The sequence below is a fragment of the Mixophyes fleayi genome, chromosome 5 (assembly GCF_038048845.1).
Source record: "Mixophyes fleayi isolate aMixFle1 chromosome 5, aMixFle1.hap1, whole genome shotgun sequence".
In the NCBI taxonomy this organism is placed as follows: domain Eukaryota; kingdom Metazoa; phylum Chordata; class Amphibia; order Anura; family Limnodynastidae; genus Mixophyes; species Mixophyes fleayi.
The window spans coordinates 224,863,114-224,884,083 of NC_134406.1; the positions used below are offsets into that span (position 1 = coordinate 224,863,114).

At 41.6% G+C, this 20,970-nt stretch overlaps 1 protein-coding gene across 4 annotated transcripts in view; it reads left to right on the forward strand.

Moving 5' to 3' along the window:
* Positions 1 to 20,970, forward strand: part of TGS1 (trimethylguanosine synthase 1) — a 52,881-nt gene that overhangs the window by 6,197 nt on the left and 25,714 nt on the right. For 3 of the 4 annotated variants that reach the window (XM_075213525.1, XM_075213527.1, XM_075213526.1), the window contains exons 4-10: positions 2,539 to 2,708; positions 8,224 to 9,013; positions 11,117 to 11,231; positions 12,900 to 12,986; positions 13,526 to 13,697; positions 15,323 to 15,752; positions 16,051 to 16,212. In XM_075213525.1, the coding sequence (XP_075069626.1) occupies positions 2,539 to 2,708; positions 8,224 to 9,013; positions 11,117 to 11,231; positions 12,900 to 12,986; positions 13,526 to 13,697; positions 15,323 to 15,752; positions 16,051 to 16,212 (1,926 nt within the window). The remainder of the gene's footprint in view (positions 1 to 2,538; positions 2,709 to 8,223; positions 9,014 to 11,116; positions 11,232 to 12,899; positions 12,987 to 13,525; positions 13,698 to 15,322; positions 15,753 to 16,050; positions 16,213 to 20,970) is intronic. The other variant, XM_075213528.1, reaches the window with a different exon arrangement.

Consider the following 20,970-nt stretch of genomic DNA (forward strand, 5'->3'; position numbering starts at 1 on the left):
ACAACAGCCTGCTCTCCCAGGTACAGGACAGCGATGATCACCGGTCTGCTGGTAGAGAACAGAAACTCAACACCAGTCAGCCCTACAGCCTCAAGGAATCAGTCCTCAGAATGAGTATCTCCCCACCCCCTCACTTCCTGCAGTGGCTTCTTATATCCATGGTCAAATTCCCATTTTGTTTTCCCTTCCCCAGGCAAACCCCTATGTCTCTTCTTTTAAACATTGTTGGATGCTGGGCCAGTGGTTTGAAGTTGGAGTGCTGATGAGCTGGCCTTCCACACTGGCATCGTGCCACAATGTCTGGGCCAGTCCTGTGGAAGACAATGGGTAATGCTTACCTTTCCCCACCTCCAGATCTTGGTTAACACACAGTCACTCCTGAAATTAACCTTATCAACGGATTTCTTACGTGTCAGGGCTTTCAGCTGCTCCTCACATCCTGTCCCTTCCTTCTTACTCCCCCATGTATCCTCAGTAACTTCTCCCCTGTCCGCCAGGCGCAGTTTAAGAACTGGTCCTGGGGTGACAGTCCATGTAATCCCTGCGGATTGACAGGCAGGTGGGAGATGTTATCTTGGCAGTGTGGCCCAGTCCCGTCACAGATAATAATAAACTGTACTATTAGGTGTTCCATATGTGCCAGGCATCCTTGGCCAGTATTGGCTTTTGCCACTGAAAAAAATGCATTTTAAGTAATGGGAATAGATGCCTATAGTTTTACTACTGCACATTATCAAATAGGAATAATAATTAATTTCAGAAATCCATAAAAATTGCTGAAAAATAGGCACGCTATGCACTGATAGTATTATGGTACTAAATAAGACTAGAATACAACAAGGGCTGGAAGTCTAAAAGCTTCACCTGGATGTGGAGTATTGCCATTCTTAAAATTAACTTGATTTGCAGATGTTCAGACCCTGAAAATAGAAGGAGGCATCTACGGGTCTCCCACTGCCCCACATCACCAGTTATTTATCACTCTGTTCTGTTAAATGGAATACTAGAATGGTCCAGGGACATAGCTTGTAAGCAGTTAAACAGTAGACTGGGATAGAGTAGCTTGCCATATAGTTACCTGCAAAGGTAATACCCAGGATCCCTAACCCACTTCTACTTTCTCACCTCACTATTTCACCCACACTTATATTCTGGAAAAGCCTCAGATATAGGAAAGGTATTTCATTGATGACTTTTGTGGTTAATTCGCAATTTCCACCAGGTCTTGACCTTATGAGTTTCAAAAGGTGGCTGAAGGCGGGAGTCTTCTGGGTTTGCCAGCTGGTGACAACTACTAGGGTGCGCCCATTTGCAGATATACAAATTGTGGAACCTCCCCCCAAAAGGAAGAATGGAAATTCCTACATGTTCACAAATATGCATGGAGAAATATGTAAGGGTTTATCTTCTATTGAACAGCTATGATAACTCCCCAAAATCCGAAGCATACAATATCTGGACTGTGTAAGCTCATTATAGAAAACACATATAGTTCACTCCCTTGATATACAGAGGCATGGGAGAAGGAATCTGAATATACACTAGGTGATTAGAAATGGGTCAAAATCTTTCAGATGACGCATGCAAGCTCCCCAAACGTGTGTGTATTTGAAAAAAGGTTTAAATTGCTCTCTCGTTGGCCTAAGTGCCCACATATTTGGAATAGGATGTTTCCAGGGCTGCCTAATTCCTACTGGAAATGCTCAGTAGGGCCTGGTGGGAATGGTTGAAAAAAAAAACCTTAATAATACCACCAAGGCAATGATCCCCATTAGTTGGAGATCCTCCTCTCCGCCTACGTTGTCTGACTGGTTCTTTAAATTAGAATTTTATTTGAATATGAAGGATATTATGTCAGTTGCAGGGGATAAGTGCAAAAACTTCTACAACACTTCGTTTAGATGGCTAGGCTTTAAAGTTTCTGAATTGTATAAAACAGTTTGCTTCTATCCCACCGGCCATGGGAACCAGTAGGCAACGACACAGGGGAGACCTGGGTGCCAGACGTAAGCGCTAAAATGAAACATCTCCCCTTGCCTATAATCCTCGGGCGTGGATAATTATTGTGTTCTAGGTCTATAGTTAGGTTCTAGTCGTTATAGGCTAGGTCGAACCTTCCTCACTTTAAGGTCAAATGCAGTTTTCTTCATCCTATTCCGTCTACCCTCCCCCTTCACCTACCCCACTTTCCTTGTTTAAGCTCACTTCACATCTCCATCCTCAGTTCAGTTTGGTCTACAGCACTTTTAACTTTAGTCCCACATGGTAACCACTTTAGATTACGGGAATGGATGATCTGATACATTAATATTGTTTGAGTTATGGAAGAGCTCCTTGTTTGACCCTTCTTACAGTGTGTTCTTATTTCACTTTTATTGATGAAAAACTACATTGTAATGTAAGTTTGTGTCTCATACGAAATGTATGGTGAAAAATGTAATAAAGTTTAAACAAAATAAGGCTAGAATACAGGGTTGATGTATTAAACTGTGGTTTGAGTCGCATAGCTTAGCTGCAATTTATTTGATCACATTGCAGATTGTGATGAGGAGGAGGAAGAGGAGGTGGTGTCTATAGCTCTCCCAGCAATCCCTATTGTCTCTGATCCTTCTGATGAGAAAGAGGAGCTGGACTCCGAAGCTGAGCTCATGCTGCAAATGGGTCTTCCGATGCAATTTGGTGGATCGTCATTTGAGAAGAACTTTGTGGTTAGGTTTTCTTCCTGTTTTTATTTTTATATTTTTGTTATGCAACTACTGCTAATGTACTATATGTGCACATATTATAGGCGGGGTTTATAGTACTTCATTTGGAGCCTAATGTTCTGGTACTTTAAGTACTAGTGCCAACATTTTGCAAAAAAGAGGATGTTCACTGAAATGTAAAAGGTGAAGTTTTCTAGCAAGTCTATTTTTCTTTTTTTAACGTGATCTGAAAGATTCTAATTCCATAAAGTGGCTATAGATACATACACCACCTACTGTGGCTGTGCTTGCTGTATTATGTGAACATTGCTATGCATCTGGAAAAGTATTTTTCACTACTTTTATGCTAGAAATGGAAAAATTTTTTAGTTTTAGGTGTTAGAAAGGTGTATGTGTTAGACGAAGTGCTGCCCTCTGCGATGTTAGGTTCCCTGCTGCTGTATATAATATTTTACCTGCTACTGCACTAGGTTGTGTTCTACAGTTTATCTCTCTCGATGATGTCAGAAAAAGGGACTACTTTCATACGCAAGGGGGGGTCTATATATATTTCATATGTTCCAAATGGACGTTCAGAACCAGTTCCCTGAAAGGGGGCTTGTGAGATGAAGGACCAAGGTCCATGCATGTCAGCGTTCACACAACTGAGATGGTGGAACCCCTGGACAAAGTCGATGGCTCAATTCGTAGTGGAACTGACAAGGCATGCAGCACAGCACGTCCTATGTAAATAAGTGAATGCATCCCTCTTACTTTTTCCCACGGTTTGACTCCAGCAGTGGATCCTCTACTCAGGAAGTTTTGACTCAAAGGGTACCAGGCCCTTTAGCAGTAGTCCAGGAGCCTCCTTGGGTCCCAAACCAAGTCATTACAGGGTTTGGCATGATTGTCTGACGCTTATGAGGCTTGTTGGATAACTGGGTCACCAACAATCTCTCCAACAAGGATGTTATCACTCAGGTCCATTTCTAGGGGATTTTGGATCTGAACCATCCTCTCAGGAGGAAAGTAAGATTCCAGGGGACTCTATCAGGATCTGACAGGATGGGAGGATGACCAATTTAACTGGCAGGGTGTCAAGGAGCTGTTGTTATCAGTTCGACAAGCCCTCAATATTCAGAATCCGGAGGAACCTGATGTTTCCTTGTTCAAAAGGAAAATGGTTTCATGGAGGTTTTGGTTCAATACCTTCTCGAAAGAAAATGCTGGTAAATGGGGGATCTTGCCAAGAGTGGACGCCCCCATTACATTTCCTTGCTAAATCCATCACTATTCCTATTCCTATTGCTGCTCCCTTGAAAGACTGTATAGATGAGGTTTTGAAATCTATCTTTGTCTCATCAGTCACATTGCTCAGACCAATTTTAATGGTCCCGTGGGTAAATAAAGTGGTAGAAAAGTGGTCTAAGCAGAGCAAATGAGGGTATACAATCTGGGATTTCCAGTTTAGAATTGCTGCCTTTAATGAATCCATATAAAGGAAGCGTTTGCATAATTAGGAGATGCAGTCTTTGATGCTGGTCTCGGCCAAACTCGCACTGTGGCTTAGCTCTTGGATAGCAGGCATGGAGTCCAAAAGGACAATGAAAGCTTTACCATTTGATGGGAATGTCCTCTTCAACCCAGAAGTGGTCAGGATTATCTCTCAGGCTGCAGGAGAAAATACATCTTTCCTCCCAGTTAATGCTCCAAAAGCAAAATCCAGTAATGTGGCCCTTTTTTGGTTTTTTTTGGGGGGAAAACAAGAGGTACTTCAAGGGGCCATTCCTTTGCCCCACTTGATGGTCCCAAAAGAAATAAGCAGGCTTGGCCGGGCAACCATCCAGGTACCAAACCTGCTGACAGATAATAAGGTTTTTCCCCACCTACAATAAATCTGTAGTGGAAGCCTTTTTCTTGTGACTCATGGAACAGATCTTTTTCGGATTTGTCTGTCAGAACATTATAGAAAGAGGTAATCTATTATGTCCTTCACCCAGACAGGTCTTTCCACGGTCCTGCCAAGAGATGGGACAACGAGGTTGACCTTTCAGTGGGCTCTCCAGTTCCCAATGTTGTTGGGAATCATTGTCCCTGTCCCATAAGAGCGGGAGGGTTTGGGTTATTGCTCATACCTATTTATTGTACAGAATCCAGAATTGATTTTTAAACCCACCCTTAACCTGAAATCCCTAAATGGTCATCTGCCAGTGGACAGATTCAGGATGGAGTCATTTTAATCGGTCATCGGTGCCATGGAGCGAGATGAATCTCTTGCCTCCAGGGATATAAAAGATCCCAATCTGGGAGGGACATAGCAGCCTCCTCTGGTTTGCAGTATCAGTTCAGAGCTCTGCCCATCATTCTCGCCACAACACCAAGGGTATTCACGAAAGTCATGGCAGGACTTTTAAGGTCAAAAAAGGTCTTACCATACCTGGATGACCTTCTGATAAAAGCGAGTTCTGTATCTCTTCTCTTGACCCTTTTGCAGATGACAGCGGAAACATTGAAATCACATGACTGGGTAATAAACTAGCAAATGTCCAGTCTGGTCTCATCCCAGCACATGATTTTTCTGGGGGTCCTTTTCAACATCAGATGTCTTTTTACCAGAGGAAAAGATTAAGAAACAGGTGAAAACGCTCTTATCTCTTAAACCGGTATCGGTCCTCCATTGCATGACGCTAATGGGAATAATAGTATCGTGCTTCTGACCAGGTGGTCAAAGTCTAACCCTCATTTGGCAACAGAGTTCTTCAAACTGTCACCACCAACTCATCAGTCACTTCTGTGGTGGCTGAAGAGACAAAATCTCAGCAATGTTCACTATCTGTGACTGAACCTTTCTGACCACAGTTGCCAGCTTGCAGGGAGGTGACGTTGAACCTCTGACTACAGGGACTTTGGTCCCAAGAGAAGGCAAAGCTCCCCGTTAACTTTCTTGAGCTCAGATCGGTTTTAAACGCTCTGCTGAAAGGGCAGTCCCTCTTAAGGGACCAACTCAATCGAATACAGTTGGATAATGCCATCTCTGTGTTGCATATAAACCGTCAGAGGAGCCCTTTGGAGATTATTATTATTATTATTATTATTATTATTAATTTTTATTTATAAGGCGCCCACAGCGCCATACAGAGACAAACAAATTACAATACAATGGGAGACAGCACAGTACAGTAAGCACAGCAACTCAGTAAGCTCAATGCACAGCTAGAGAGGGCGGGGAAGGAGGAGGGAGGATCCGCAAACAACGGGGCCCAAGAAGGAGGGCGCGAAAGACAGGGAGACCCCCAGGGGGGAGGAGGGAGCGAGAGTGGATGTGGGGTGGAGGACCCTCGAGGAGGAGGGCTAAGTAGCTGGAGAGCAGAGTTAGAAGTGGTGGAAACAGGAGGAGAGATGGCCCTGCTCAGAGGAGCGTACAATATAAGGGATGAAGGAAATGGCAAAGATATTATGCTATGTAGAACGGTATGTCCCAGCGATCTATGCAGTATTCATCCCTGAGGTGGACAGTTGGGAGGCAACTTCCTCAGTCTGCATGCCATTCATCCCAGGTTGAGGTCCCTCCATCAGGGGACCAGTGGAGACATGGGGTCGACATTATGGCCTAGAAGCTGAACCAAACAGTAGCTTGGTACTGTGCAAGCTCAAGGGATGCAAAGGCATCTCATGGAAGAACAGACCACTGTATCTTTTCCATCCGATACACATGCTCCGGTACTAAAGAAGGCCAAAAGAGAGGTGTCCTAATATTTCTGGTAGCAGATGTCTGTCCAAGAAGATCTTGGTACGCATACATTCTAAGCATGTCGACAGAATATCTTCTCTTAGAGGTAGCTTCACAACGTTCTAAGTCAGGGCCCATTTTACCACAAATACTTAAGTGTGGTTGTTGAAGTTGTAATTCTTAGAGCTAAGAGGCTATTGGAGAAGGTCATTCAAACCATGATCAAGGCCAGGAAACTAGTTTCCTCAAAAAATTACCACGGAATGGGGAAGCCTTGTGTGAGTGTAAAGGACACACTACTTCCTTTAACTTGACACGACTCCTGTCCTTACAGGATTGCATGGATATCAGCCTGAAATTGACCGCCCTTAAAGTTTGGGTTTCATTCCTCTCTACTTTCTTCTGGATGACTTTCCTTCAGCGAGTTCTTCACGTCCAAACACCACCTACATTATGCCAGGAATACCATGGGACATAAACTTTGTCCTTTCCATTGCCATTCAAGCCTCTAGATTCTGTCTATTTAAAATTCCTAACGTGGAAAGTGCCCTTTTTTGTTCTTTATTTTTTTTCTTTACTGTCTATTGCTTCAGCAAGAAGTGTCTGAATTGGCTGTAGGTCTTTCACAATGAAAGAAGTCCTGTGAGTCAAGCATTTCTTCCAGACCATGGTGCTCTCTAAATGTCAGCAACCAAGATTTGGAAGTTTCTCTCCTCCGCTTGAATGTGGTTAGAGCCTTGAGAATTTATGTAGAGAGATTGTCATCCTTGTGTACGATCAATACTAGTTCATTGACGCACACGAGAGGATGGTTGGCAACAAAACACCAACAAAAAGTTGATCGCTATTTTAATGCATTGTACAACAGGCTTATCTCTCTGTGGGAATGGCGGTTCTAAATAACAATACAGCCCTTCTACCAGATCCGTGAGCGCCTCCTGGGCAGCGTGGCGTGGACCTTCGGTTGAACATTTGTGTCTAGCAGCCACCTGGTCCTTCATACATACCTTTACCAAATTCTAAATGTTCATTGTCTTTTTATGAAACTTTTATGCACAGCTGTATCTGAGTATACCCTGTCCTATTGGCAGTTTTATAATGTCCCCAAGGTTAGCAGTGCCCCCCAAAGTGGTAGACAGAGAAAAGAGGATTTTTGTACTTGACATTAAACCCATTTCTCTGATTCTGATTTGGATGGAACTGCATTCCCACCACTTTTTTTGCACTCGTTTTAAGGTTGCGTTTTATTCTTGTTTATTTGGTTATTTCAGTTCTATCCTATAAGCTTTCTTTCTAGTTAATAAAATAAAAAATGAGCGATTGGTGGAGGGTTACATTAGGGGAGGAGCTTGAATTTAAACTGTTTTAGAATCCATAATTAGTCCCTACTCCAGCATCAGTGCCCTCTATACCTCTAGATTTACATTGGCCTCTAATGGAATCTAAGAAATGGATTTAATGGTAAGTACAACAATCCTCTTTTACAATAGATCGTAAACTGCCTAGCGGATCCCTCTTGCCTCTTTGTCTGCTAATACCCAGTCTTGTTTTTGTACTGTGTGTTTCCAATTGTAAAGTGCTGTGTAGTATTATATAAATAAACATTAATAAATAAAAGTTATTGGATAGTATATTATATAAGAATTGAACTGTTTGAATTGTCACATTGATCTATGTATCAATAATTATTTTTTTTATGAAAGTTCTCCCTAAAAAATATTTCTGGTTTGGTTCCCATGTAGTAGTCCATGTTTTTCTGTCGAAGTACGATCATTTAATAATTGTGTGTTTTATTGATGTCTGTTTTAGCCTCCAGATACTTACATGAAGGAACCTCAAATTTGGAAGAAAAAAAAGAAAAAGTCAAAGGGCCAGAAACATAAAAATAAGAGCATAAAAGAAGCTGTGGAAGAACTGGCACAAGGCGTTGATATTGGTTGTGAAGATAGTCCTACAACCATTGAGCAGCCTGAGAGTGGAGACAGCCTCACAATCCCTAGTGAGAGTACAAGCACTTTGGAACCAACATCTGCTGAGCCCGATACACGAGAGAGTTGGAAAAATTACTGGAATCAGTATGGGCAAGGGTTACTATGGCAGGATTGGGTTGTTAAGAACCCAGAAATATACCCATCAAGTGAACAGAATAACGCTGAGCCATGGAGCTGTCCTGAGACTAAGGATGAGTGGGCTAAACATTATAAGGACTCATACTGGCACTATTATGAGCAATTTCACTACTGGGTACAGCAGGGGTGGTCCTTTGCACCCATTGACTCTGCAGATAAAGACCCCGTAGTACAAACTGCAGATGATGCACAGCTCACAAATTCTACCCTGCACGGATCTCTAGCTTCCATAGTGGATATCGATGCTCAGTGTAATGCCGTTATAAATGGGCTAAAGGAGATAAATCTTGATATAGAGGAAGCGGAGCAAGACAGTAAACCTTTAAGTGTTATTTATGAGAGTAATCAGTTGCAGAACCTGGAGAGCATTGAAACTCATTGTCCTTGTGATCCTGATCAGAGTGAACCCAACGATGCCGGGTCTGAGGATAGGGATGCATCATGCGGACATACTGCTGCAAACCAGCCAGGTCTGTAAAATTAGCACATATTGATTTTACTAATAGCTAATTTATTGCCAATAAAAAGTAGGAAATGGCCTTGGCACTGTTTTCCATTAAAGCAATTTATAAATGGGAAGAAAGCTACCTGTGATTAACTGCTGGACTTTTTATTTTTTTTATTTCCTAACTTCCTGCAATCCTGGCAAATTATTTGCGAGCGTAGTCTCTCTTAAACAGTGTTTTCTGTGATTATTAAAATTAGCAACAATAGTATGATTATTAAATTTTTTGTTTTAGAACACGCAAAGTCTGTAGCACAAATAGACTACGAGGTCAGAGAGCCCTGTTAGAATGCTGTTTATGTTCAGACAGGGTTTGCGTGAGACTTGTAGAACACAACTATGATGTGTATATATATGATATGTTCTTTATGTGGTGGGTTTCATCATTATCCAGTTCCCAGCACTGGCCCTTGTTACTTCGGATCTGTTGGCACCAACTGTGGTAGAGACCTGTATCAATGTTATGTGACCGTGACTGGTTAAAAGGTGAAAAATTAAAAAGAAGACTTGCTTTTGTTTCTGTCCTGGCAAATGGCAAAGTACACCTATTTGGGATCCCAAAAGTTGACATCACCCAATGTAAAAGATATTGTTATGTTCTTGTGTGTGTGTGTATACATGTGTGGCATTTCATATTCCATACTGTATCTTGCTTGATGGAGAATCCTAGTTTTGAAAGCTTGTAATTTAAAAAAATATTCTATAAGCCAGTAATAGGACCATAAAATAGCAATATTTTGTTTACTGAAAGAAAGCCATATCTGTCATTAAAGACCACATCAATTTTGCATTATCATTTTTAAAAGCTAGACTGTACACAATGCAAAAGATAAGGTTATGGAAAGTTTAAAGATTGACATTTACATGTCTATTGTTTTTGAACAATAATATAATATTATGGTACGTTTTACATTTTTTTTATTAAGTGCTCCTTGTCAGTGCTGCAACCTAGGGGTATATTTACTAAACTGCAGGTTTGCAAAAGTGGAGATGTTGCCTATAGCAGACTCTAGTTATCATTTATCTAGTATATTCTACAAAATGACAGCTAGAATCTGATTGGTTGCTATAGGCAACATCTCCACTTTTTCAAACTAGCACTTTAGTAAATATACTCCCTAATGCATTTTTCACACAAATCTCCTGCCCTTTGAGCAGGAGGACTCACTGAAGACAGTCTATATTTTCTCCAGTCCTGCTCTGCAAGGCATGGGTGACCACTGCGGGTGCCCTCTGCTAATAGACCAAGCTTCTAACCCACATAAGGACTAAGTTTTATTATATGACCTAATGTTTTCAGATGGTTTATGGTCTACATGCATGTTTTTAAAGCTTATATGCTGACCCCATCAAACCACCTTTGATGGCACTTTCTAGATATGTATATAAAAGCTGCCCTGACCGAAGTCAGGGTATTCACATTGTAGAATACAGACATTGTACTGGAAAACCAGAAAAAAAGTCAGAAGTTTCTATAGCTAATAATTATTTCACATTATATTTGCATGTGTAAAAGACCTGAGTGCTAGCTATTCTTCTTTCACACTCTAGCTATCCTTCTTTCACATTCTGAAAGGCCATCACATAGTGTTAAGTTACCCAGTCATAAACAAATTTGGACGTCCACAGTATGAATGGACATGCCAAGCAACCAGGATCAACTTCTAGTCCGGAAACTCTGGTTGGCTAATTAGCAAGTGTCTGGTCACTGAGTGAACAGATGCTACTTGTTTGGTCACCCATTGGTTTATTAAGTGCTCAGGCCAATGAGTAGTCCTGGCTATGTATGAGCAGCCTTACTGTAGGAAATAAAAAATGTTTCCTCTATCGTGTCGGCCCCATCTCAAGTACATTCAGTTGTGACAAGCTCTCAAACTTTTACATATATTTGTGAATTTGTACTATTAACCCCAGTATATAAGGCATCAAGGTATCTTTCAGTCTGTTGGGCAGTGATTATTGAGAGGGAAGCTACAGCATTATTAAAGTGTAAGTAATATAAGTCTTAAATTTTACAAGCTGCAATATTCTCACCTTCCTGTTTTTCTTTCTTTTTTTTTTTTTTAAGCGTCACAGCTGCATTCAGGGCAAACCCTACAGAGTCTCCAAACAACAAGTAACAATGATGAAGATGATGAGGAGGATGAACCGCCAGAGTGCAAACAAGTAAAAATCAAAAGGAGGTAAGAAAACCTCCCTCTCCTTTTACTAATATTACGTTATCAATGTTATTTACAAATGTGAGTAAAGATGGCCACATGCTGTAATATTGGGCAGTTGTGCAGATATCACAATTACTGAGCTGTGTGGCTGTAAGATTATTACTGCTGGTTTGTGTGTGTGGTTGTCTTCTGCCCATACTAACTAGTCCTTCAATGAATGTTAGATCTTGTCTAGTTTAGCTACACACGTCAGCAAATTCTGGTGATCAAATGACCCTGTCACTCGGGGCATGGGCTGAGCTGCACAATCCACCCATGTGTGGCCAGCGTAATAGTAGCTGTGTATTGGGCTCTATATTCATTAGTACTGACATAGAAAGAGACCCAGAGACACCACAGAGGTCTATTTTTGGAGTAAGAATTGTTTCCTACATTTAGTGCAGCTCTTCTAAAAAAAAAAATAAAAAAAAATAAACAGGATTTTTGGCACATGGCGCAGGGAGAAGAGTGGTGCACACACTGCTTTGTAATAATTATTAGATGTTCAAAACTATGTACACTAAAAGACGTTTATATTTAAGCTCCAATAAGCCAGTTATAATAATGGTGTTCCTTTACTCTAATTGTTACAGTACTCTAATTGCTCTTAACAGAGCAGTTTACTTAATAAGATTAAAATGGAAAAGAAACCCCAGGCACTCAAACTGCTGTAAAGCTACCATGCCAGGAATCAATGTGTCCCCTCCTTGTAAAGCGAAGTTGACCGCGCAGTTTACTTATTTAGTGATCCAAGTCAAAGACATGGGTCCAACTTTCAGTCACACATGGCAGTAAGCTGTGAGCAACTTCTAAGCGTTTTCTGACTCCTAACCTTCGTGAGAAAAGTAATTACTATATGTTTTTAATTTTCCGTGTATGAGATTAGCACGTTTTGTGAATAAAGTAAAACATTTTTGCCTCAAATATGAGGTTTAAGTGAAAATGTAAATGCTTGAAAAATAACTAAAATTACTGTAGTCTGTTCATTGGTGTCAACCAGGAGTTTCCTGTCCCAAGCCGCTGCTTTTTCAGTTGTATATCCGATAGCCAGCAACAGAGCAACTTCACTGAGCCCAGACAGATGACTTACACTGTGAATACTAATCAATGCGATTGCTTGTACAATAAATGTTTCATTGACCCCATTTAGAGACATAGAATTTGACGGCAGATGAGAACCGCTTGGCCCATCTGGTTCTGCCCAGTTTTTAACCTATGGTAACCTTAAACCCTACATGATCCTTTGTAAGGATAACCTTATGTCTATCCCAAGCATGTTTCAATTGCTCTGATGGAAGGCTATTCCACGTATCCACTACCTTTTCTGTGAAGTAGTTTTTGTTTCTCAAATTTCCTCTGAACTTTCCTCCAGTTTCAGTGCATGTCCTCGTGTTCTAATACTTCTCCTTATCTGAAGAATGTTTCCCTACTGTACCTTTTTCAAACCTTTGATAAATTTGACAGTTTCTATCATGTCCCCCCTTTCCCTTCTCTGCTCCAATCTATGCGTCCTAAGATCTTTTAGTCTTTCCGGGTCTGTTTTTGCTCTGTAGATCATGCACCATTCTAGCTGCCCTTTGTAGTTGTGTGTCATTCCAGTAGGCATACATTACAGTTAGGAGCATAACATGTGTTTTTATATTTTTAAAGTCACGAGCTGGACGCAGAAGAGAACCCATGTGAGGTGCTTGCCGAAGCCTCCACTGTCTTGGGACTTAAGCATGGTACAGGACAGAAGTAAGGACAAAGTTTAACATCTACATGGTTCATATAACAATACAAATCTCAGATTACTTTATTATCCTACAAGGGGGAAGGCTCATCTGCCACAATAAGACCCCGATTCTCTAGGGTACTCATTCATTAGATGATTCTTGGTTTAAGGAACACATTGGAAATGTGATCTGATCACGAAGGCATAAATTGCCCCCCACTTATAAATAGCTCAGAAAACTGGTTTGATGTACTGCACAGGGAACAGATTACGTTAAGTATTTTTATTTTTTTCAGAAACCTACTTTTTCATTTTATTTTATTTTTGAACACAGCAAAAGGCAGCAGCCCTAAGCATTTACATTGTATTATGTTTCTCGGAATATCGTCATCTGTTTGGAATGTGAAAGACTATGGATAATAGCTTGATTTAACGGAATTACCATATGTCTAATGGTTTATATTTGTAATGTTTCCTTTTGCATGTTAATTTGTATGATAAGGCTACAACTGAAGTATTAACGTATTTTGATTTCCTATCTTGTCGCCTCCTACCACTACAGGTATGGAGGAATCTCCCATTTCAGACACCGGACCCTGCGCTATCTGGAGAACGGCGTCAGACAGCGGTCTCTCTTCCTCGACATGCACAGGCCAGTAAACGTTAAGAACAGACACATATTTTTCTCAGAGGAGTCAGAAGTGAAACCGAAAAAAAGTAAAACGATAAGCAAGGTACAAATCTCAAAAAAAGGGGCACAGGTCGGCGAGGCTGTGTTGTAAAATACACTGATCACTGGAAATATTTTTTTTTTAAATAAAACAATATTAAATGTCCATCAGACAAGTGCTACTTCGTATCTGCTAAGCTCTCTTTCCAGAAGTATTGTATTAATAATAACGCCCACCTTGGAGACAGAAACCAGAGACGGCTGCAACCTAATACAAGTTTATAATTGTCAAAAGCACACTGAGAACTAACTATCTTATGTTATTATAGAACATATTGTTTTTGTCAGTATGGTCTGATGACTGGTTAAGTACATTGAGATACATTCTCTGCATGTGGTTGTCTTTTATACTATTGGGACATATGTAGGTGTTTGTGTGTGGGGCAGTGGCGGATCAAGTAGTGGGCGATCGGGCAGTAGGTTTGTCTGGCTGCTCTGACTGTGTTTTAACACAAGCCACGTGGCCAAACCGCATTATCTACGTCACCCGACTAGGTCCACCCCTGATGTGGGGTACATGTTCCTATGTTATGTATTGTACAGGAGGTTCTTGCTGTTAATATACGTTATTGTTTATTATTGTGGCTTTTGATGTATATGTTGCTGCGACTAATATGGGTCAGGATTTGGGGCTGCAGGGTTGGCAATTATGTGTGGTCAGTTCTCCATTGCTTTGAGGGGTGGGGTCCTCTAACAAGCTATGTAGAAGTCGGCAGCACTCTGAGATGAATATTCAGCTGTTGCCCCAGGTGTGCGACAATTGCACAGCAGTCTCTGGCAGATCACCAAGTTATAGCAGTGATCTAAGTATAACGACGTTATTCACATTTAGTCACAGCTGACCGCTTTAGAGAACACCCTGTCAGACTAGTCAGGTGAAGGACTGATCTAATTGAACCAACTACACTGCATGTACTAAGCTCAACTGATATCTTAGAGACCATTCTGCAAAATCAATAAGCTGAGGAGCTGGTTATATTCAGGACTGTACATGACCAAGGAACAACAAGAACTTATGCCTGGCTTTAAGCAATGCTGAGCTGTTGCAAAAATAAACTGACCTGGAGCTTCATTAATTCTGTCACAGACCAAATTTTAAAAATGTATTTAATCAATATATATGAGATAATGAAATCATTGAAGACGTATTTTTCCTTCTTAGTAAGACAACAGCTATATCGAGAGCCTGTGAATTGAATGCTTTAGATCAGGGGTAGGCAACCTGCGGCTCTCCAGGTGTTGTGAAACTACAAGTCCCAGCATGCTTTGCCAGTAGATAACCAGCAGATAGGTGGCAAAGCATGCTGGGATTTGTAGTTTCACAACACCTGGAGAGCCGCAGGTTGCCTACCCCTGCTTTAGATTATCCCCTGCAGCTCTGTATAATATGAAGTGAATTTGAATTATCCTGTCTCCATGTAATATTAGAAGTGTATTGTAACACCCATCACTTGCCACCGGGCGTTTTGCTTTTGTTTGGGCTTTTTCTGCACAAAAGTACATTATAATGTGTTCCATTATGTCACTGTTTATAATGTCACCTTCATTATTATGTCCGTTCTAGTGATGATCTGATAAAGAGGAGAATTATAAATTTATTTTTAATTGTTTTTGTATATTTATTGTTAGGTCCAAACATTTTTGAAAGGAGTTCGAGGATCTGTTGAGGATGCAATAAATGGAAAGGTTTCCTTGGCAGATGTTGAGGATACCTTCAGCAGCTCTGAGTCTGAAGGACTAGACTGTTCTGATGTTAAAGAACCCACTGATGGACAATATTCCGATGTTGAAAAACCTTCTGGAGGACAATACCATCATGAAATAAATGGACCATCAGAACTACAAGACCCTATTAATATCGAAGTACAACCCAATCTGCAAGACTGTACCAGTCAAAGCAACGTGACAAACTCTACAGTCACCTCTAACACCATCTGGTGTTCAGTGGATGCAATCGCCACAGAACAGCAACCAAGGGAGAACACAAAGTTCTCATCAAGACGACTTGTCTCTCTGGAAATTCCAGATTATCTACAGGGCGAAGCAGAAGAGAATAAAAGTTTGTATTTGTTTTTTTTAAACTTTTCGAAACCAAATAATGCTTTTATACGCTTAGTATGTTTTGATCATCCATACTGCTTGCCTGGGTAACCAGTGTCTTTCAAGCTGGCTGTTAGTCTATTGCTATTGGCTGGCAGAGGATGTTGGTAGGTTTAGTTGTACTCTGGGTATATTCTTATGTAAGAAACATGTGGTTGTGTAGCCAATGCCAGATTAACTAGTTATATAGCCCAGTATGCTAGCTAATGCCTAATAGAATGAGTGTGCCTGTATTACATAATGTGTCCTGCTTACAGACTCCCATATTAAAGCTGGTGACAAGAGCAAGAAGAAAAGGAGTAAAAGGAAAACACAGACTTTGCCTCCAGAAATTGCAGCGGATCCTCATCTTGCCAAGTACTGGGCCCAGCGCTACCGGCTCTTCTCTCGCTTCGATGAAGGGATTAAACTAGATGAAGGTAGAATGTGACAAGATTGTTGTTAATCTTATTGCACGATGCTCTTTGATCCCTATGTACGGGGTCGTATTAAACAACCAGCGAGTTAAGTTCAGGCCATTTATTTTCTAAACACATTTGTGTAGCTAGATTATCTTTTGTTTATAACTTAAATACTAAGCAGGAAGTGAACCATATGAAAGATAAATATATACACACATTCCAGGCCATAGATACATGTTCAGATATCATAGGTGGGGAAAGTACTCTTGCCACAATAGCTTAAGATTCAATTATATATAATTTATTAATAGTTTGTGATCCATTCGTACAATTGGCTTTCGATATACCACATTTTTCTGGTGTGTTTTCCCTGTCCAGTTGAGCTTGCAACGTATAATCTAATTTAGATCTAAATTTGGAAATAAGTACTGTGTAAACCTCTTGGACAGTGTGTATTATAAAAATATGGATCTGTTGGAGCTTTGCAGGCAACGTAGTTTGCTTTGAGCTGCAGTAGGCTGTGTTTAGGACACCGTTTCTCTTTGTTCCCTCTGTCCTATTGTATTTGTATTTTCATTTGCATTCTTGGAAGCTTGTCTGGTCCAGTACATAGCTAGTGAGTCCCCTATGCAGCATTTGCTGTTATTGGTAACCACATTGCTCTTACAGTAAACAGGGTACAGTGTCTGTTACAGTGTATACTGTAATTTAGAGACAATCATTTGATTTTTCCCACATCCTATGGGGCACACTGAAGTACAGTGGGGTACAGATGTGTTGTGAGGGGCTCTGGCCCCCTCTATATGACCCGCTATACTTCTAGAGGCTAACTTACTCCAGTTTAGACTATGGGATATATTTACTAAACTGCAGATTTGAGAAAGTGGAGATGTTGCCTATAGCAACCAATCAGATTCTAGCTGTCATTTATTTAGTACATTCTACAAAATGACAGCTAGAATCTGATTGGTTGCTAATAGACAACATCTCCACTTTCTCAAATCCGCAGTTTAGTAAATATACCCCTAAGTGCCCGCAGGAGCTGGCACGTTTGTTTTGGGGGTTTATATATCCCCCACATTTTTATTTTTATTTTTTTGTGCATTTTATTTTATATTCTTTTCATCTTTTTCTTCTTTAATGGTATGAATGGTGCTGGCAGTGTTCCCGCACTCGGAAGTATCAGACGCTGAGAGCAGCATAATAGTGGCAGCCGCTTCCAACAGTACATGGCCTCCGGAGCGGTACAGGTCCCTTCACAGGCAGTGACCAAGGGTCCCGGCACCACCACCGGTACAAGCCAGGGATGTGACCGCTTAGGGAGATGGACTAGGCAGCCATAGAGGAATCGTGAATGAAATAAGGCTGTCCCTTCCTTGGAAGAGGGGAGCATTGTTATTATCAAGTCGGTCTGTCCCCATGTGTTAGGGGCTGGGGAAGACGATTTGCGGGGGGTATGGTTTGGCAGCCCCGTGCGGCACTGTTGTAGGCTCAGGAGGCTGTAAAATTTAAACAGAGGCTTCCATTATCAGTGCATTACAGGGGGAGGTTCATTATCTACAAACACCTCCTCCTTTGATGTGCTTCCCTCCCTTGGCAAGCCCGCAATGATCACAGCAGCAGACACGTTTTGGTGACCGCAGCGAGTCTACCGCTAGATAAGCTACTCTCCCTCTTATATTGTTTTTTGTTTAGGGGGACTGGGATTGCATTGGGCATCTCTCTTAGCCTAATTGCTGTTCTCTGTTGCAGATGTTATTCTCTCTCTGCCTACTTATCATATTACATTGTCTCTGCACCTTTTCTATATCACATCTCCTGAGGGGAGCTTGTGTAAGTACTACCTGTTTACAACCTTAAGGATAGTTTATTATTATTATTATTATTATTATTATTATTATTACTACATCCCCTCTGGGAGTGTTTAATTAGAACTGGATTATCTAATTTACTAGTGTTTCATACCCTTTCTGTGAAGTGTGTGTTATGAGCACTTTTTTCTGTTTACTTATACTTGTTACTCACCGTTTATCTTAGTGACTATTTCTGTATAACTTACCGCACTGTGGGGGTCACACCCTCCCTTTGAGCATGTGTATTCCTCCAACTTAATGTTACACATTCTTCAACTTCTTGTGCTGATAATTGCATTTGACCTGTACTCTGTTTACTCCCAGTCCCTCACTTAAATGTGTCTTGGAAGGGTAACGCATCTAAGGCCCTACCTGCAGGGGGAGATGGCAAAAGTTTTAACTTGTGATAAATGTAATACTAAGCTTATGCTTATGTGTGCACAGTCTGACCCAGGGGTTCTGTGTCCGACGTATGACGCAGAGGCTCAGCTCCCCATACTTGCCATACTTGCTTTTCAGACTTTTTGTCTTCATCACGGGTCCTAGTTAAGGCGGTTCGGCATTCAGGAAAGGAACGAATCTATGGTTCAGACTCTCTCTCTTTTCAGAGAAAAAATAAAGTGGTCACCTTTCCATTCTCCACATTTGGAGGACCTTTTCTGCAAAGCCTGGGGATACCCAGATCAGTTATCAGGTTTCTCGCAGGCTTCAGTCTCTGTACTCTCTTCTGAGTGCTGACACTCACATATGGGAATCTCCTCCTAAGGTCGACCAGCCTATCCAAATCTACCACTATTGCTGTTCCAGGAGCAGACAGAAAGATAGGGGTAACCCTTAAATCCATTTTCTTCTGCAGCAGGGATGGCGCTTTGACCCACCCTGGCCTCAGCTTGTGCCCGCATGGCAGTGAAGTGATACATAGACAATCTTGCGGAGGGTCTGCAATGTCGGGTATGAATTGATTCTCCTCTCAAAATACATCCGAGACGCAGCAGAATATCTTGGTGAGATCGCCATTGATGCCGGACTAGTTGGATCTGGAATCTCTGACTCGGCGGTGGCAGCCCGGAGCGCATTCTAGTTAAGAGCCTCATAAGCTGACGCAATCTTAAATGAATCTGATGTTCTTACCTTTTTCAGGGGGGTTTTATTTTGTCCGAAGTTGGACATGATTATCTCTGTGGCTGTGGGTTGGGGGCTGTGTTAGCCCTTTTCTTTCAGTTCTTTTAGTCCCACGGGAAAGTCTAGAAGTTGGGCCTTCTCCAGGGCCCAACCTTCAGGGCCCCCACCTTTAGGACTCTGTGGAAACCAGTGGAGAGGGAAGCAGTCTTGTGCAGCAAGACGCCCAGCTTCCAAGCCCGCTGATAAGCAGACAGTGTGAAGGGTTAGATGCCAACCCAGTGACCCATGTGGAGGGCGCTCGCCTGCTCCTGTTCTATGACAGGTGGTTGGATTAAACATTAGGCACCTGGGTTAGGAGCATTGTTTCAAGGGAATACATCCTACATTTCAGGGGACCTCAGCCACAGAGATTTTTTTATATATGGGTCCATCAGGAGAGCACACAAAAAGACAATCCCTCAGAGAGGCCTTATAGATTCTTTTGTCTTGCAGGGTTATCATTTGGGTCCCAGAAAAGGAAAGAGGACTGTTTTTTATTTTACTCCAACCTTTCCTTAGTCCACAAACCAGACTGGTCTTTCAGACCAGTCCTAAATTTAAAGTCCTTGAACATCTATCTTTGTTCAAAATGGGATCATTGAGCTCTGTTATCAGTAGCACGGAGCAGGGGTAGTTCACGGTGTCCATAGACTTCTACCCGCACATGCCAAACTGGGAGGGACACCTGTGTCTCCTCTGGTTCGAGGTGCAGTCTCAGTATTTCCAGGACAGGGCTCTACCTTTCAGCTGATCAGTGCCCCAAGGGCCTTCCCCCTAAGTCATGGCAATCATGGTGGCCTTGCTGTGGATAAAGGAGGGATTACACTGATCCCCTGTCTGTATGACCTTTTGGTAAAAGCAAACTCCTCAGTTTACTTCACAAGCATGTAATGGAGATTGCCAGGCCTCTAAAATCCCTTGGGTGGATCTTGAACTTCAAGAAATTCAACCTGGTTTTCGGGATGAAACTTTTGTTCCAGCCAAAAGTAGTTTGCAGTTTCCACCTGTACCAGGAAATAGTGGTTCCAGTTTTTCATCAGTATAGATACGAGGCTGGGAACACCTCGGTGTGCGCCTGGAAGATCTACTTTCAGAAGACCGTGCAGGTGATATCTTAGTTCTGTATGATCTGCAGAAGAGAGGCTGGCCTGCTTCTAGACAATATATCCATAGGTGGATTAAGTGCATCATCAATTAGTCTTCCACTAGCGCGGATCAACGCGTTCCCTGGCATGTGATCACCCATTCTACCTGCTCTATGGATACTTTCTGGGTGGCGCGGGTTCTTCTGCTGAACAGCTGTGCAGGGAAGCCATGTTGACATCAGTGCACAGTTTTATAGATTCAACACTTTTACATCCAGAGATGCTTCTTTTGGTTGAAAGGTTCTGTGCACCATTAAGAAGCGTCCCCACCCTTAGACACTGCTTTGGAACATTCCCATTGTATTCAATTCCCCCCATAGTATGTGAGAGCAAATAGGAATTTTGGCACTTACGAAAAAAAAATTTGTCCTAAACAATGGGAGACACTGCTCTCCATTGTACCCATGGATTAAAAAAGAATTTTAAGTACCAAATTCCCATTATCGTTAATGAGTGACAACAAATAGAATTTGCATGTATTAAGGGGTCAATATGTGATACTGTGATCATTTTGTTTTATATTGCCCATGTGTATAATATGTGATAATATTACAATGGTTATAGCTGCAAGAAAGAGATTCTGCAATTTACCCAATGTACAGTTGAATCAAGTGTTA